This window comes from Neofelis nebulosa, chromosome 4 (genome assembly GCF_028018385.1).
Source record: "Neofelis nebulosa isolate mNeoNeb1 chromosome 4, mNeoNeb1.pri, whole genome shotgun sequence".
Lineage (NCBI taxonomy): Eukaryota > Metazoa > Chordata > Mammalia > Carnivora > Felidae > Neofelis > Neofelis nebulosa.
This window is the reverse complement of record NC_080785.1, coordinates 118,588,392-118,607,063: the sequence shown is the minus strand read 5'-3', so window position 1 is coordinate 118,607,063 and position 18,672 is coordinate 118,588,392. Positions and strand designations below refer to the sequence as shown.

General features: G+C 50.9%; 1 protein-coding gene across 9 annotated transcripts in view; it reads left to right on the top strand.

Moving 5' to 3' along the window:
- The window catches only part of MTMR14 (myotubularin related protein 14), a 44,837-nt gene that overhangs the window by 21,194 nt on the left and 4,971 nt on the right, over positions 1-18,672 (top strand). For 8 of the 9 annotated variants that reach the window (XM_058726070.1, XM_058726068.1, XM_058726067.1 and 5 more), the window contains 10 exons: positions 469-539; positions 1,345-1,419; positions 5,958-6,024; positions 7,289-7,374; positions 7,661-7,737; positions 8,004-8,040; positions 10,731-10,801; positions 11,560-11,618; positions 11,792-11,930; positions 12,711-12,887. In XM_058726070.1, coding sequence (XP_058582053.1) covers positions 469-539; positions 1,345-1,419; positions 5,958-6,024; positions 7,289-7,374; positions 7,661-7,737; positions 8,004-8,040; positions 10,731-10,801; positions 11,560-11,618; positions 11,792-11,930; positions 12,711-12,887 — 859 coding nt within the window. The remainder of the gene's footprint in view (positions 1-468; positions 540-1,344; positions 1,420-5,957; positions 6,025-7,288; positions 7,375-7,660; positions 7,738-8,003; positions 8,041-10,730; positions 10,802-11,559; positions 11,619-11,791; positions 11,931-12,710; positions 12,888-18,672) is intronic. The other variant, XM_058726074.1, reaches the window with a different exon arrangement.

The following is an 18,672-nucleotide window of genomic DNA, read 5'->3' as shown; positions in this document are numbered from 1 at the left end:
CTTTTCCAGTATGTCCCTGGAGGCCTGTGATGTCAGTGTTAGAGAGAGTGACCCTCAGTAACTAGATAAGTGACTGCAGAAAGTGCTGCCGGCACTCAGATTATAAGCCAAGCTTTGTTTGCCGGCTGTTGGCGCTTCAGGGACATGTAGGACAAAGGGACTTAGAAGTAGGGAGAAGTGACCAATAACCACGGAGCCCAGATGGAGAGAGATACAAAGAGGTGTGCAGGCAGGCAGTACCTCATCAGGAAGGCTTGTAGTCAGAAACCAAAGGAGTACTGGAGACTCATTCCCTAGCTGTCACCTGCCCATGCTAGTCCCCACGAGTATCAGCTGTGGCCTCAGATGGGGCTCACCAGCACGGAGAAGTGTGTGAGCTGGTGGTCACCTTGGTCCTTCAGCACTCAGGGGCCTCTTAGGAAACTGGATTAGCAAGGGTAATATCTTAACTCTGCCCTTCTTTTCCAGGCTGTGAATTTTTCAAGGAATATAAGGATCGAGATTACATGGCTGAAGGGCTCATTTTTAACTGGAAGCAGGTATGAGCAGTAACATTTATCAACTTAACATTTTTTTAAATGTTTATTTATTTTGAGAGCACAGGGGAGGGGCAGAAGAAAAGAATCAAAAGCACAGAGCCCAATGTAGGGCGCCATCTCATGAACTTTGAGATCATGACCTGAGCTGAAACCCAAGAGTCAGTTACTCAACCGACTGAGCCACTCAGGCGCCCCGGTCTTAACATCTCTTTGCAAAGGGAGACCTGGAGAACAGCTTGCAGTCTTTTTGGAGAAAACAACTACCCTTTTCCTTTTTCTTCTCTTCCATGGATGAGTATCATTATTTTCCCTCCCTCTTTTCTTTGTATGTATATGTTTATATATATACATATTTTCATATATACTTTCATATATTTTTTTATATGTACTTTCCTGTCCCCCTGTAATTTGTTTCTTCAAAGGATTTTTTAGGGACAAAATAGGAAATCTCTTTCCTGTCTGTTCCACCATCTGTGTAAAAAGTGGGACCAGCATTCTCTTCCTTTCCCAGTCAGCGGGAGCAGGCCACAGGAGGCTGCTGGATGCTGAATACAGATTCATCATGTCTGTCTCAGCAGCAGACACTAGAATGGCCCACTGAAAAGCTCCACTTGGAAGCACTAATCTGGTCCCTTTGATTTTAAAACTGTCACTTGCTGGGTAGCATAGGCATCTGGCCTGGAGAAGGCAAGCACTGTGGAAGGCCAGACTCTGGTAGACACAGCTTCAGGGCCATGACCTTCCCTGTCACCATGGCTTCTTCTGGTGGCCGGCCTGCATCTCACAGGTGTCTTTCTGTCCCCAGGACTACGTCGATGCCCCACTGAGCATCCCCGATTTCCTGACTTGCTCTCTGAACATTGACTGGAGCCAGTATCAGGTGAGGGGTCCAACTCGAGCAGGGTGGGATAGGGGAGGGGTACAGGGGGGCCCTGGTACTGGCCCCAGAAGTCCTTCACGCAGATACCAGAAGGTCTGACTTGTGCCCTCTGACTTCTCACAGCCTGGGAGAGAAGGAACTGATTATCCATTTAACTCTCTCCTGATTTGCTCTTGGCCCAGAAAATCAAAGCTTTCTGATCATGACTCACTCAAAGATGTACATCCACCAGCAGGTTCTGTTTCCAGAGGACCTCATGGAGTCTGCTTTTCCAGCTCTGGTCTTTAGCGACTGTTTTTCATTTTTCCTTTTAAATGCATGTTCTGCCAGAGGAAGTGCAGAGCTGTCTGACCTCGTTTGATTATAGAAACTTTAAAATTATTTCCATTGTGCTGTCTCCCCTCTCACCATGGATGGAGCCCCAGTCTCCATGGATCCCTCTCTCTACGATGTTTAGCCCACTGTAGAAGCCCCAAAGGCCATGAGCAGTGTCCTTGCCACTTGCTTCAGCCGAGACCACTATCCTTGCTCTTGCCACTGCCTTCCCTGTGTCTGTTCCTTCTACCTGGCTGCCACTTCGTCACCTCCTCTTATCTGGATGACATAGTGCCTTTAGGATTCTGCTCCAGTGTCTACTCCAGGAAGACTTCCCTGATGTACCTCCTCTCCCCTCTCCCCAGAGGGTTGGATGCCTGTATCTGCATCCCCTTTTACCCTGAATATGTCTGTCATGGAATTTTCCACTGAGCTGTAGTCACCGATTTAGAGATCTGCTTCTCCATCTCCAATAGACTGAGCTTCAGGAGGATGGGAAGCCATAGCTTGTGCATCCCCAGCACAGAAACTGGCGTGAAGCCTAGAGCCGGAAAGGCCAAGCCAGTGAATACCCAGAAAACATTCTGTTTCCCTCCCTTTTTTCTGTGCTCCCAGGTCTGGCCAGTTCCCTTCCAGCCTTCAGATCTCTCTCTGTCTGAGAGGCCCAGCTCACCTGGTAGGGAGCTGTGTACTCCCATATCACCGTGGGCTCTGTTGTCCTAGACAGACTGAGTGGCCAAAGGAACCCGCACGTTTCCTTCTAAATTTGTTGTATGCAGAGGTGCCGGATAGGCCCTACCCCGGGCCACCCTTACTCTCTTTTCTGGCACTGTTGTTTCTCCTTGGGCACAAACTGGGTCTGTTGAACTACTTACTTAAACAAATAAGGTGCGAATGTACGGGTTTGATGTGTTGATACTGCCAGGGGTGTATGTCTGTTCAAGAAGGAGTCCTGTGCATCTGAGGAGGAGCTCTGCTTAGTAGGTGGAGGCATTGGATCCAGGCTGCAGCTCACCCGGCCCTTCTCTCACTGCTTCGTGGCTTTGAGCAAGTGGCCTCACTGTCCTCTACAAGTGGAGCTGACAGCGCCTGTTTCAGAGTTGTGGCGAGGTTCAAGTATGATCACAGTGTGAAAGTGGCCTCTTAACTGAAATGCCAGACCAACTTTAATGATGATAATTAAGAAGTAGGCTGCTAGCTTGTTAACTCGAGAGAGTGAACACTAATAAAATCCTGGGCACAAAAAGTAGACGGGCAGGGCATTTTCCCGCGATGCCTGCCTCTCCAGTATTGCTCAGACCCAGAGTCTCACTGGCCCTCCTACCATCCTCTTCCTCAGTCCTCATGTAGGATCTGCCCTGTCTGCCCCTTCAGCACGAGTGTCAGGACTCCCTGTTACTCCTCCTTACCTCCCCAGGTGATCTTGTCTGCCATCCACTCTGTTACCCCCTGCTAGGTCACCACGCCCGGAACTCTGGGCCAGGCCTTTCTTGGGGATCCACACCTATATCACCTCTTACAAGTGTCCTTTCAGGCAATACCCTAAACTCAGGATTCCTGAAATGGAATTGGCCACAACCCACAGCATCCCCCGGCCGTCCACCACTTACCCAGATACTCAAAGTTGAAACTTGGGGGTTTTTCCTCCCACCTCCAATGCCAGGGTCATCGGTTCTATAAATCTCTGCCCCTGGTGAAACTCTCCAGACCTTGCCTCCATCTGTTGTACCACTAAGCCTAGTCTAGGCCCCGCCATCTCCTGGCATCTCGCATCTGAGTGGGGCCACCCTGAGGCGGGACTAGAAATCATGAACGTAAAGCACTTGAGTAGGGCCTGGCAGATAGCAGTACTCAAATGACGGTCAAAGGTCATTATTGTCACCCCTTCCTTAGAATGTGCCACTGACTTTCCCATTTTCCTCAGAGTACAGTCCAGTGACCCTTATGTGGGCTGCTCAGCTCCACACAGTTCAGCCTCGTTCTGGTGACTAGCTGTCCTCTCCCTCTTCTCCTCCAGTCACACTGGCCTCCTTTTAGCCCCTTAGAGAAGAGTGTTCTCCTGGTTTGCACATGCTGTTCCCTCTGCCAGAAACACTTGTCTCCTTTCCCTTCCCTCTTATATGGATGTCACCACCTTCAGGAAACTTCCCTCCTGATACCCATGGATCATGCTACGCTCAACCTGCTGGCTGGTTACATGGTCCTGCAGGATCCTACAGGTGCCTTTTAGTCAGCACACTGGCAGCAGTTCTCCTTGTCTTCCCTCTCCTGCAGCCCTGTTAGGGCCCAGGCCATCATGGACCCTGCTGTTTGCCAGGGAGGGGCCCTCAGTTCGTGTTCACAAGTGTGGGAACACTTCTGGCAGTACATGTTTTGGTGTTGCTGCCCTCCACATAACCAGATTGAATTCCTTAGAGGTGTGCTCATTGTTTCTGGGCCGCAAGGCCCCTTCCAGTGCCTGCTTCTCCTCAAGCTGGAGCCTGACCATGAATAGAGAGGTAACATTCTACTCCTCATCCCAAAGCACTAAGCCTTGAAGATGCAAAGGATTCCAAAACGGCCTCCGCCCTCACTAGGCTCAGTCTAGGAAAAGAGGCAAAACATAATCGTCACCTGGGCAGCAGAGGTATTGATCTATGGCTACTGAAGACTCAATAGAACATAACGGGCGTGGGCTTTTGAAGGATGAGTACGAGTTTGCCAGCCATGGGGAAGAGTACTCCAAGCATAGACACATAAGCAGTGGCATGGTGCTCCGCTCTGTCCCCACAGACTTTTTCATGGAACGCTTAGGAAGAGAGTCCCCGTAGTATATAGCACGTGACTGCAAAGGTGACTCTCCCAGTCTGGCAGGGCTGGGTTCTGCCCCAGCTCAGATTAGCTGTAGGACTTTGGGCCTCTACCAACCCAGAGCCTCCCCCCCACCCCCCACCCCCAGCCTCTGGTTCCTACCCCAGCACTGGGCACAGTGAATCTGCTGCCTCTCCCTGGTCATTGGTATCCCCTTCCGGTAGCCACCATAGTTACCGGAGCTCTGCAGGCTACAGCCCTGGGTCACTTCCTGCCTTCTGGCTGCTGCAGTCTTCCCCGGCTTACCTGACCTCCCCGGACTTTGTGCTGTCGCATAGCTCCTGCCTCCTCCCTTCCCCCTCCTGCTTTTCCTCACCCACAAGAATCAACAGCTCAGAGGAAGTCTGTTGGCGATGGTGTGTATGACAGGTTGAGCCAGATGAGTGACAAGACCCCTGTGCTACTACGGGTGGCAACTTTATTAGTGCAGTGCTGCAAGCGACCGTCTCAAGAGCTGCTGAAAGTGGGTCAGAGCTCTCCAGGGGCTGTGGAGGGTCAGGTAAATGAGCCTGTTTTAAATTCCTGGGAAAACCATTATGGTTACAGGTGCCATGTTCACCCTCCCCCAGGAAGTGCTTTCTCACTGGCACTTGCTGCCCTCTCCACACAGCCCCAGAACAATGATACGTAGTTGTGTTAGGAGGCTTCCCCAGCTAGGGGAGCGGGCACTCAGAATCGGGTCAGGCCCTCCCATGGAATTCCAGATTCCAGTAGACTGTTTCTCAGAGCGTCTGGTCTGGACCTTTTGCTTGGGCTAGAACAGAAGTTCCCATCTCTTTGCAGTTTTTCTTATATTTCATCTCCCACCTCATGGACCTCCTGTATTAAAAGATCTTGTCTGCCAAACAGACTATACTTATTATTTATCAAAGGACAGAGTTTGCAGTGAATAGCAGTAAAACATGAAAGCTACATGGTCGATGAGACGGTTGATATTTTCTCTGATGTGATCATGGGTGAAAGAATGGCTCTTTGCATTTGGCAGCAGTGGTCGTAGGCTCAGGCTCTTTGTTTGCTGCCACCAACTCCGTGGACAGCCGTGCTGGGAGCCCAGGGCTTAGAGGAGGCTAACGTGTAGCTGCTGCTGGGTGTGGGGCTGTGAGTTGCCCAGGCCCCTGCGTGGCTTCCCATCTCTCACCATCACATCGTGTTAGAGCACAGGGTGATGGTGGCCCACAGGGTAAGGGTGCAGGGAGAGAGCTCTTGGAGTGGGGAGTGAAATGTCAGATTATCTGGGATTTAGGGCCTGTGGACAGTGACCAAGATCCTGGGTCTTGTTGCCTCAGAATAACTGTTGGATTTTATTTTTTAAATCCGTTGAATTCCCTGAGTTAAATATCAATACCAAGAGACCTTTTATCATTCTTCAACAGAGTTGGGACCTGGTGCAACAAACACAAAACTACCTGAAACTGCTGCTTTCCATAATTAACAGCGACGGTGAGTCTGCCTCTGTGTGAACTCTCAAGCCATTGGACCTTCTGGGTATTCCCAGGTCATGATACTGTGAACATGTTTGTTGGGGTCACACACCTACCTTTTGCTTTATGGGAAAAGGATTTGGGGATTCCCCTGTCCATTGGCATCTTTGTTCCTCTTCCTCAAAACCTTAGAAAACTACATTGTGCACTCCTTACCATCTGAACTACACACAGTGTTTCTACACTAAGGGCAGCTGACCTTTGATCATCAGTGTTGTGTGTGGTGTCAGAAATGCCTCTTCTAATTCAGAAAGATGAGAGAAAAATCAGTCCTGGTTTCTTACTGGGCACACACAAAAGTCCCTAGAGGGCCTGTTCTCCAGATGGTACTCCAGGCGGCTTGGCTGTTGTGATTGGTTGGGTCTGTCATGCTCAGTGTCTCTAGGGTGGGCTGGTGGACTCATTGATACCAGTCAAGACTTCTGTGGGGTTGCTCTTGCTCAAACAAGTAAAAACACGTTAGCTTATATAACCAAGAAAGCCCCACAGCAGAGCCAGGTGCCTAAGAAATGTCACAAAGAATCTCCTTGTTTCTCAAACCCACTCTCCTTGTTTCTGGTTAGCTTCATGGCTGGCACCCATTCTTGACTTGTATCCTGCCATCTTACCTCCCCTGAAGAGAGAGTGAGCCTCTGTCCCAGAGCTCATGCTCATTGGCCCAGTTTGGGTCAAGTGCCCATCCTTGAACCAGTCACTGTGGCCAGGTGTACAAAAAAGTCATACCAGCCTCTGGAATTAGGCAGTGGTTCTCTACCTGGGCAGTACTGCCCCTCAAGGGGACCTCTGGAGAGGTGGCTGTTGTAGGAATTGGAGAAAGCCTGCTAGCATTTAGTGGGTCCTTAGCCAAGGATCCCAAATGTCCTGTAGTTCCTGGGAAAGCCCTGCACAGTGAAGAATTGTCTTCCCCCAGAGTAACTGTAGGGCCCCAGGTGGGGAGTTGCAGACCAGCCTCACCTAAAAGACCTGCTTGGGCAGCATTGCTTTCTAAGAAGTACCTAGAAAGATAGCCAGAAGAAAGAAGAAATGCTGTGTACAGAGACAAGTGCCTATCACCCACCCCTTTCCAGAACTAGGTTGGAGACGAATCTTGGAGAGGCCCACCAGGAAGAAGGAGAGTAGGGCTAGCCTGGCTTTCTGACACCAGGCCAGGGCGGGAGCATGTCCCCTACTCATCCACTCGTGTGCTTTTCTTCTGGGCCTCCTGTTGTGTGGTTCCTGAGTAGATGACAGCGGGCTGCTGGTACACTGTATCTCGGGCTGGGACCGGACACCACTCTTCATCTCTCTCCTGCGCCTTTCCTTGTGGGCTGTGAGTATGGATGGGCTGGGCTGGGCTGTGGAGTCAGGGAGCTTTCAGAGGCCATCTACCAAGATCTACCCTTTGGGAGAATTAGGACTGTCTCCAGAAAATCGAGATTTGGAGTGAGGGACCCCAAGTGTTGAGAGCAAGTGCCGGGTTCAACACTGTTCTTGGGGCTTTGGGGCAGCCTGGTTGTCACTGCGTCTGTGGTTGCAGTTCAGCTTCTGAGACAAGGAGGGGGCTTTATCGTGGGGGTCACCTTTCTAAACTTGGCAGTCTCTCTGGTTTCTTCCAGGATGGGCTTATCCACACATCCCTAAAGCCTGCTGAGATCCTCTACCTGACTGTGGCCTACGACTGGTTCCTCTTCGGGTAAGCCTTTGGGGAATGTCAGGTTGTTGGGTGGGGGCAGTGCCTTGGGAATTGCGTTTCCAAGTGTATTTGGGTGTGGTGGCTTGTGTCGTGACAGGGCTAGAGGTGAAGACACTCCCTCCTCTTTGGGGAAGCCTGAAGGTGCTTGTTAGGCCCCACCTGAGGTTGTAGTGCCAAAGCCAGGGTCTCCCCACTGTGACTCCAGTCCCCCTTTGACTTCCTGTCATGGCGCTGCTCTCTTTGACCTCCTCACCTTCTTGTTTCAGGCACATGTTGGTAGATCGGCTCAGCAAAGGAGAGGAGGTGGGTACTATGAGTAAACACCTGGGCCCTGAGACCATTAGCATGACTTCTGTTTGGTATCCGCACAGAGGGAGCAGTTCCTTGCTCCATTGTGTAGGGATCGGGCAGCACAGCCCGAAGCACCAGCACTATAGCTCCAGTCCTGACCCTCTGTTCTTCTCCCTGAGGTAGAGATAAGACATTGCCCACATGGCTGCAATCACCTCATCTGTCAGTTCTCTTCCCCTTGCTTTTGCTGCCATTTTTCTTATGGGTGACCTTGTTTTCTGCACTCAGTTATGGAACCAAGTTACAAGCTTTTCCTTGGCCCCTCAGCCCTACAGCTACAACCCAGAGGCTCTTTCCTGTCTCTTTTCCTCATCACACCCACTCAGCAGCTTTGAAGCCCCAGGGCCAGCCGACTAAGCAGAGTCTTGGCCAACTGCTCACCACCACCCCAGGCCCAGACCAGGCACAGCCAGCAGGGCTCCAGGGTTCCCTTACTCTCTGGGTGCCGTCCCTTCTTTCCCTCTCTGTCGTCTCCACACCCCATCCTTTTCTGCTTTTTGCAGTCTTTGCCTCTTTGGTGGGCTTGTTTTTCAGCCTGTTTGCCCAGCGCATAGACCAGGAGTCAGACCCGAGTTTGAACCCTGGTTTTCCCACCTATTACCTGGTGACCTTGAGTAATGTGATTAACCTTGGGTCTCCTGGTGTTAATTGTGCTGCCTCACAAAGAGAATGAGTCTAGGTGCCCAGTGTGGGAGCTGTCACACAGCGTTAGCGCTTTCTTTTCTGCCCCCTGTCCACCCACCCCCCTTTTCCTGAAACGTCTTTCTCACCCTCCTGAGGCTGCCTTCTTTCCAAGCATCTTATCTTGTGCCTCCTCCTTTTGTTCCTCCCTCTCAGCGGCTTCTCTCCCCTTCCAGATCTCTTCTTCTGAGTGCTTATCGCATCTGCCAGGGCTGCAGAGCTCATAAGCCTGTTCCTCAGAGGCCTCCGTGAACTCTGTCAGAGGCGGTGACTTTGGCATTGAAATTGGCACATAAAGCCCCTTTGCAGCCTGTCATTTTGAGACTCACTGGTGCTCCAGAGCATTCTGTACACCACACCATCTCCCTTACCCCCAAGGGAAGGCAGATTCTGCCTTCAGAAACTGGACAGTGGATGAGGCTGAGCCCAGCAGGGTCTGGATTCAGACCCTGGCCATCTCTCAGCATAAACAAGAGGGTCTTCTCAGCTGGGAGGGTCAGTTTTCAGGGTGTGGGCTTTTTTTGTTTTTTAATGTTTTAACATTTATTCATTTTTGAGAGACAGAGCATGAGTGGAGGAGGGGCAAAGAGAGAGGGAGACACAGAATCTGAAGGAGGCTCCAGGCTCCAAGCTGCAGCACAGAGCCCGATGTGGGGCTCAAACTCATGGACCGTGAAATCATGACCTGAGCTGAAGTCAGATGCTCAACCAACTGAGCCACCCAAGCATGCCTGGGCTTTTCCCTAACCCCAACCAGACACTCCAGACACTGATGCTTTAAAACAAACAAAAAACAAAACCTAGGGGCCTCTTAAATAGCACTCTGTCCTTGTCTCCAGCCCTCGAGGTTCACAGCGTACTGGCATATTAAAGACTTTAAAGAGTCTGTGGTGAAGACACCTATTTAATTTTATGTAACACACATTTTCATACTGACCCCACCTGGGTACCTGCCCTCCCTTTTTGGTGGTGGGGGTGGGGGTTGTTTGTTTGAGGAAATCGTCTGGGGTTCTGGGATAGTGTGTGGGTGTTTATCTGAGTGAGGGTTTGATGGGCCACACCTTTTGGAGTCACTGTGGAGTTTATTTAAAAAGTGCAGAGACTGCCTTTTTTTAAACATTTGTTTATTTTGAGAGAGAGCGCACATACGCATGCAAGCAGAGGGTAGGGGCAGAGAGAGGGAGAGAGAGAATCCCAAGCAGGCTCTGCACTGTCACCTCAGGGCAGAGCCTGACAAGGGGCTCGAACTCATGAACCGTGAGATCAGGACCTGAGTGGAAATCAAGAGTCAACTGCTCAACCGACTGAGCCACCTAGGCTCCCCGCCCCAGAGACTGCCTTTGTGCACTTCATGGAGGCCCATTTGACTAGGGCACTGGCTGGAAAGGAAGAGAGAGAATTTGCCCAGAGTGGTGGGGATGCAGCTAGAGGTCAGAAGCTCTTCCTGCCTGTGCCCATCTCAGATTCTGAGCCAGATCATGGCTGTCCCTGAACCCTGGTCGTTTTGAACTACTATATCTGGGTATTTCCCCTACAAAATCTGATCCCTTTCCCTTCCATTATGTTCCCACGGTGTCCATTAATCTCACCCCAAATAATCTCTCTCCCAGCTGTTCTTCCTGGTTAGCCTCTCTCCTTGGGATTCTTAGAAGAGGCTGAGGGGGAAAGCTGCCATTCTCTTTATCCTTTTCAGTAGCTTGAGAACATGCATGTTGAATTTGAAGGTGGTTGGAAAACTCCGTGGCTTACCCATGTATGAAACCTTCCTTGGCTCCGCCCAGGCACATCTGCCCAGTCTGCTAAGCCCTTTCCCACCTGTACTGTTTATAGAGCAGAGTATCCATCAGGGTCCCCGAGGCAGGGCTGTTAACTGTCAGCAGGCTGACCAGGTGGCTGGCTGCTAGATTCTCTTCCTTGGAGAAAGCTGTCTTCTCATGTGTATTGCTTTTTGGTTTCTTCAGATTTTCTTCTTCTGCTTCAATTTTTTGAAGCATATCATCTCTGAGGAGTTCTCTGCTCTGAAGACACAGAGGTGAGGAGAAGGCTTTTCTCTCACTCTGGGCAGGGCGCTCTGGGAAGGACCATTCTGGGAAGGGTAGGCAGGGTCTCACTCACTGTCTTAGCCTTGCCTGGCTTCCCTGCCTGCTTGGCAAGCTGACCTCTGAGGCCAGGGTAGAGATTCCTGGTGACATCTAGTCAGGGAAGAGGCTCTTCTGCCTGTGAGGCAGGGCTGGGGTCTGCCTGCAGTTATATTAGCAGAAGGGCTTTCGGACCAAGGAGTGGTCTCTGGTGACTAAGCAGGGCACACTGCTGCAGGGAAAAGCCAGCCGAAGCACAGGAGGACTCCCGACACTCCAGTCTCTGGCTGAGGCAAATTCTTCTGCCTGCCCTTCCCTGGGCTGCTGCAGCGGTGTGTCTGTGTCGCTGTGCAGCCCACCATCGTGGAACAATCTGCCTCCAGCCTGGGAAGCACAGGAGTCTTGTCTGGCAGTTGCCTTACGACCTCTGTGAGAGTTGATATCTTTTCTGAATTCACTTGCCTTCCAAATCCAAGCTCCTAGGTGTGTTGGACCAGATTGAACTCTGGGGGGCCAAGGTGAAAGGAAGGAGTCAGACTTTGCTGGCCTCTCAGAAGTGGCCTGATGTTTTGCAACACTCTAGGTAGGACATGTCTCATTGAGTTGTCAGTGAGTTGGAGCTTCTTTCCCGGGCAAACAGCATGCCGGGCATGGGGACGACAAAAGAGCCCCTGGCCCCGAATGTAATTCACTATTCTGTTTCTGTTTATAGGAGGAAGAGTTTACCAGCCCGGGACGCAGGCTTCACTCTGGAAGATATATGTATGCTGAGTGAGTTACAGGCCCCAGCAGGTTTCCCTTCCTCTGTGCATATTTCTTAGTATAGACCACACAGGAACTGTTTGTTCTAGAAACTTCTCTTTCCAGCTGTATAGTATGGAAGAAGTGGGGGACCAGTAGTGTGAGAAGATAATGTGCTGACTGATGGCACTTGCTTCTTTCAGGACGAAAGGACCGTGGCAGCACCACCAGCCTTGGCAGTGACTTCTCTCTGGTCATGGAGAACTCCCCAGGAGCCGCCGGGAGTTTCACCTATGAGGCCGTGGAGTTGGTCCCTGCAGGAGCACAGACTCAGGCAGCTTGGTGAGGGGCCAGGCTGGAACTAAGCTTGCTCACAGCTGTGGCCCAGGGCCACCAGCTCCAGGGAGCCCCAAGAACAAAAGGGACCCCCGACAGTAGGGCTGAGAGCACAGCTCCCTGTCCTGCTGTCTCTCCTGGACCTCAGAGGCCAGCCATCTGGTTGGTGAGGGGCACTGTCCGTGGTGGCCCAGGAACATAAAGGACTGGGGCTCTCTGTGAGATGAAGAAAGAAGCCGCCGGGCTGGGCAGACAGGGTGGGGTGAGGGGAGGCTGGTGTTAAGAAGACTCCCTGGAGGAGCTCCCTTGTATCATTTGCCTGGGAGGTTGCGGGCAGGGGCGGGGGGGGGGGGGGGGGGGCGGGGAAGGGGTGGGGAGAGACAAGTAGAGAAAAGAAGAAAATGAGAAGGGACTACAAAATGATGATTGGGAATTGGGGACTTGTTGGAGGGTAAACTCCTCTGAGAATCTGATGACTCTGTCTCTAGACAAATGACTCAAAATTTTGCATAACATTTGGAAGGAGGGGCAGTTTCTGAGCTATTAGTTACAAATCTAGCATGTGCTCTGAGGCCAGTAGGCCAGCATTATTTGGATGTCACAGTCCCTCTGAAGACCCAGCTCTTGCTGCCCATAGCCAAGCCTGAGGGAATACTAATGTATACTCATTCTTATGTGGCATTTTCCCAGTAGAAGGAAGGACCGGGCCCTGAGATATGGTAAAAGTGGGCAGAGGGCTTGCCTGGGGTGGCCCCTTGGCCAACAGCCCTACTCTTTCTACTGCAGGAGGAAGAGCCACTCATCCTCTCCACAGAGTGTGCTCTGGAACCGGTCACAACCCTCAGAGGACCGCCTGCCTTCCCACCAGGGGCTGGGGGAAGCCAAGTCTTCCAGCTCCTCATCCTCGAACCATTCTGACTTTTTCAGGATGGGTAGCAGTCCCCTGGAGGTCCCCAAACCCAGGTGAGGAGCTCCAAAGCCCCTAATGGTGGAGGTAGTTAGCCCTCCCCTCTTAATAAGCCTGGAGAGTGGGGTTTCAGCCCCTGAGCTGGTGTCTCAGGTGGTTCCTTGGCATGCAGCCTGGTCAGCAGTGTACCCAGGAGGCCAGAGGGGTTGGCCAGGCTTGCAGGCCCACCCCTATTTGGAGGATGTGTTAGTGTTTGGGTAAGAGCTAGTCTGCAGCACCAATTGAAGACTCCTTCCCAGAGCCCTGGCAGATAGGGAATCCAGAAGCTGTACTGGTTACAGTGTGATGAGCAGGGGGTTAGGGCTGCCTCCACCTATTGCCTTTGGCAGGTCTCAGCCCCTGGGCCCTCATATTCTGTTTCAAGAGATGGACCCAGATCCTCAAAGTCCTTTTTGGTCCTCATATTCCATGTCTGAGTTGGAGGGGCGGTGAGGAGAATAGACAGTAGTGAGCTAGGCTAGATGTGTGTGGCTCCAGTGAACCTTGGGAGACTCTACATCTGAGAAGTGCTCAGCCAGATGTACAAGTGTGGCTGGAGCATGCTGCAGAAATAATGTTTCCTATAAGAGGTTGAAGCTGAGCACTGGGTAGGTAGGGGCTTAGGATTGAGGGATGGCCTGGCACTTGGGGAAAGCATTTCCTAGCATTGCCATGTTTTCCATGTCATACACACAGGGAAAGGATCCTGTGAGTTGCTTTGTTCTCTAAAGTCTTGAGAATGTCTGGCCCTTCTGGAGAGAACAAAGCAGGGTGTGGCTTAAGAGGTCCTTAAGAAATTCCAAGGAGAAAGGGGCATTTAGCATAAAGAGCATGAGCCTTAGAGTCTAGCCCAGATTCGAGCCCAGCTCTGAAATGAACTGCTCCAAAAGTTTCAGGTCTTACCAGCATGCATGTTAACAGTAAGGAAACCAAGCCCCAAAGTCACAGGCATGTTACAAGGAAAGACCTGAAATTTCTGGAACCCTCTTCCCATCACCATCCTCTGGTTTTTCTCCTTGGGCAAAGGCAGGCATTGGAGGAAGGGTGCCCTTCTCCACACAGGCAGAGGAGGTCAGCTGTAGGCTAGTAGGAGCCCCGCAGAGTGCACGGGCCCAAGGAGTCCCCTGTGCTCACCTTTAGAGAACCCAGAGCACTCACATGTCTGCCAGTGCTATAGCTGCATCCACTAAACAAAGATTATAACTCCTTTGACCCCACAGGAGGTTTGGTGAAGGTGGCTGAGCAGAGCGGGTGCTGGGCAGACAAGTCACAGGCCTGTGCGCGTTCTTGTCCTGTGTGCCCGCTGCCATGGCACCCTTGTCTGCACGCCCAGCTTTCCTCAGGCCTGTTCGAGGGCCGCAGTGGCTCTACATAACCCTCGCAGTTCTGGGCTGGAACTCTTACTCACTGTCCCTACCTCCCTTCCTGCCTGTGCAGCATTGCTAGACAACTGGGAAAGAGACCAGAAGATTCCTCCTATCCTCTCAGGTCCTGCTCCAGTCTCAACTATCCAGCTGCTAGGGGCTCCCGCTGAGGTGGCACTCCATCACCTCTTCCCACACCCTAGCTTTTTATTACCCCTTCTTCTTGCCAAGAAATCCTACTTCTCAATCTTGTGATAGTTTTCGTCAGCGTCACAGTGGTTTTTGCCTGCACTGGGTGGCTCAGACTCTGAGGGTTGGCCCAGGAGAGCTACAAAGGCCCCTCCCTAAGGAGACCGGAGGGCTGGGGGAGTCCTCTGGCCTCACAGCCCTGTGTGCTTGGCATAGTCGAGACTGGGATAGCTGGGCCAAAGTGGGGCACAAGGCCTTGGAGAGGCGTGGGCAGGGCTGCTTTGAGGTGTTTGGCTCTGCCAGTCTATTCTGGGAATGCCTGCTTGGAGCCCAGCTGGTCTGGCCAGGCAACAAGGTTCTGGACTGGGAGCCTGTTTGCCAGAGGTTTTGAAAGACTAGATTATTCAGATTTGGAGCATTCTAATTATGTATTTCCATTAACATTAAAATTAATTTAGTCTCTTTTATCTTAAAGTGCCTGAGGGATCCTGTCATTAGCTTCCCTGCCTGCCTCTCTTAGGTAACAACAGCCAATCAGCTTTTTAATGCAGCAGGGGGAACTGCATGGAAAGAACCCCTATCTGTGACAGCTGAAATTTCCCTCATGATGTGAATTCTCTGGGTTTCATATGCTCCAAATTCTCTCTTAAAGCAGGATTTTCCTATGAAAAGAGTCAGCGAAGCTTTGTTCACAGTTAAGAAGTAGGTGTTGTGCTGGGAAGAAAGTTCTGTGGGGTGCTAATTCTTACCCAGCCCCAACACTGTACTCCTCTCTGAGAAGACTTGTGGCTCTTTTGCATTATTAGTTGCCATGCAGCAGCTTCTGATTGAGCTGCATTTCTGGACTGTTGTTAAATCTCTCATCAGCTACAGGGCTGGGGGCTGGGAGGAGGCAAGACCACTGCTCTGAGCTCATGTGCCTCCCAAGGTCCTGGTTACTAAATGGCTCAGCCCCATGTGGCCTTGGTCTCTGCTCCTGAGTCAGACATCTTTAGGGGTGGGGGGTTGCTAGCACAGCACTGTCCACGCCTGAGGAGGGATGGTGCCACCACTGAGCCCAGCTTGAAGCCAAGCTGCCTAAAGAGCAGATTAACTTGGCTAAGGGACACCCAGCAGCCTGATTGAATAGCTAAGTGGAAACATAGGAACCAACTTCTGTTGCCCAGCTAGCTGCTCTTTCCCCATCTTTCACCACATACCAACTGCTCAGTATAACCATTGAGCTCTGTCCTGGGCTGTGTTTAGTGAGGCAGAGAAACCAGATTGCTTTCTGCAACACATAGGGTTCCTGTCTCATGTTTAACATTGTCTTGCATGGGACCATAGCTCCAAACCAAGGATGAGTGGTGAGAGGGCATTGCCAGCTTAAGACCCAGAAAAGGACACTTAGAGCCATTAAAGATTTCTTGGGCTGCTGCAGGAATGCAGTTTCATTCCTTCCATCCTTCCTTTTCTCTCTCTCTCTCTCTATCTCTCTGTCTCTGTCTCTCTCTCTCTCTCTCTCTCACACACACACACACACACACACACACACACACACACACACACACACACACTGATGTTTGTTTAAAGTGTGGGTTGGGGAAAACTGATGCTTCCCCATTCCTGGAAGCATTCAGTTAGGCAGAGGCTCTGGAACCATCATCTGGAGGCTTGAGGGTTGGTAGGGCATAAGTGTAGATTAGAGGTGACATCCAGGCCCTCTCAAAGTTTGGGATTTTAGGTCTTGGCTCAGATAGTCATTCCCTACATGACTTCAGACAGGTCACTTGAGGACTTTGGGCTTCTATTTTTCATCTGTGTAATGAGAGGTTTAGATGGGCAACACCCAGGTTCTTCCTAGCTGTGTACCTTCAAGCCTTCTGCATCAGCATCATTTCAGGTGCTTCCAGAGGCAATTAACAGAAAACCCATCTCGATAGATTTAAACAATAAGGGAAAACTCGGTTCTTATGGAAAAGTCCAGTGGAAAAATGACCTTCCAGTGTAGTCTATTCAAGGCTCCAGCTCCATTTTCTTGTGGTTCTTTACCCTTCCCTTCTTCTACATGCTAGCTCTGCCTTGACAGCTTCCCTAATGGTGAACAGCCACTTCTAGGACACCCTGCTTCCTTTGTCACATCCAGGAATCACAAAAGGGCCTCTTTTCTAATCATGGATCGGAAGCTCTGTGCTTTATTCCAGTTGGAAATGATGTGCCCATGCCTGAACCAATCCCTGAAGTCCCTCCCACCCTTTATCAGGAAGGAAGATCAGTGTATCATGAGGCTGGCTTAGGCTAGTCCCAGCTTTGCCCGCCAGCTGTTTGTAACTTGGAAAAATCACTTCCCTGCTGAGCTCAGTTTTTTCATTCCACCTTTAAAGTTCAAGTAATGATCCTGGCTTACCTAAGTTTGGGTTTAAATTACATAACGGAGGGGCGCCTGAGTGGCTCAGTCTGTTGAGCGTCTGACTTCGGCTCAGGTCATGATCTCGTGGTTTGTGAGTTCAAGCCCTGCGTCGGGCTCTGTGCTGACAGCTCCAGAGCCTGGAGCCTGCTTCAGATTCTGTGTCTCCCTCTCTTTCTGCTCCTCCCCTGCTCACGCTCAGTCTCTCTCTGTCTCTCAATAATAAACGTTAAGGAAAAAAAAAATTTTTAATTAGATAATGGAGCGTAGTATCTAGCACATAGTAAATACTCATCCTTTCCATAAACGCTCAGTAAACAGTTGTGGTAAAGGACCTGTCCTTATTCACATATCTGATGGCATACAGGCCATGTCAGGGCACTAGGCTGCTAGGTAAAAGGCCAGGCCACGCACTCAGGCCAGACCTGTTCATTCTTGCCTCAGCTGTGTGGGTTGGGGCCAGCTCTGCTTGTATGGATATTCTTGTACCTCCTTCCAAAAAGGACTGTCTAAAAGATACCTGCCTGAGTCCTGCCCACACTGGGTGCCTGACAGGAGGTGGGGAAAGATGGGAGGTGGGGAAAGATGGGAGTTGTGGCTCTAGTCTCCTGGACAGAGACAGGAGCCCTCTGAGCTTCAGGGATGTGGACACATGACCTTGGAAGAATCATTGGCTCCACAGTTCTCCAGTTTGAGAATAGCTTGGCCCCATGTTCCCTCTGGTCCTGTAGGCAGGAGATTGGAAGAGCTAGAACTCAGACTTCTTTTTCTGCTGCTTTGTGCTTGAGTAAAGAACCAGGGCAGAAGAGTGTGGAGTCTTGATAAAGCTGGTTAACATACCTGGGTACTGAGACCGTCTTGAAAGTTTTCCTTTTTATTACTCAGCAGGTGCAGTCACTTGTTCTAGTGACTATTTGCTTTCATCTTTAGGTGTCCCCTCCAGCCAGCTAATCTGGCACTTAAGAGCACCTTTCTGCTTCGCATAGTCCCTTGCTCTTAAACCCAGGAGCTGAACAGTTGCTTTGCAACCCTTCCTTTGACAAAAGCCTCAAGTAGGAAGATTCATCTGCAGCCTGTGTGCTCACTCTTATACAAGATGCAAAAGATGGTTGCTTGTTGAGATGGCTTTATGTCCCCCTATTGCTATGTGTGCTGCCTACTTCATTCCACAGCTATCCCTTGGCCACTCCAAACGTGGTTCTTGCCTGGGCAGTGCTAACTGCTGGACACAGGGGGAGTAAAAGGAAGTGCCTAGTTTAGGGGACCAGGAATCCTCACATTCCATGTTCCTGCCATTTTTCCATTGGTAGTGTGAGTTTCTGATAGCCCAGGGAGGGGGGCGGCGAGCAAGAGAAACTTACGTGTTTCCAGGAGTGCCCCATCCTACTCAGCATCCCATCTGTCCCCTCAAAACTCTGGTGTTTAGCAGTTGTTTTCCTACAGACCGCTAAAACTGGAAGAGAAACTCTGCCCTGAAGTTTGAACAGTAGATGAGATAGATTTGTGGAGCCATGCTGACCTGAGGGGAGTTATGCTGACTGAAGGCCCAGGATAACCTGGAGGAAGCAGAGACAAAATACCAGACTGTGGCATGTGGTCTACCCTCTCCTGGGCAGCTGTCTCTTTGATTTACAGACTGCTTGAGCCCTACCAAGTTTCTCCATCTAGAAACAAGGAAACACTTCTTTCTAGGGCATGAGGGGCTTCCACCAGGTAGCAGACCACGTCCTGTTCTCATCCCTAATGCTGCTGTCACAAACCTTCCAGGGTTTAGCAGGAATGATGAATGTGGAAGTCTCTGTGTTGCAGGGGGTTCCTATTCATGGCAGCTTTAACGTAGAAAACCATCTGTTTTCCCTGGTC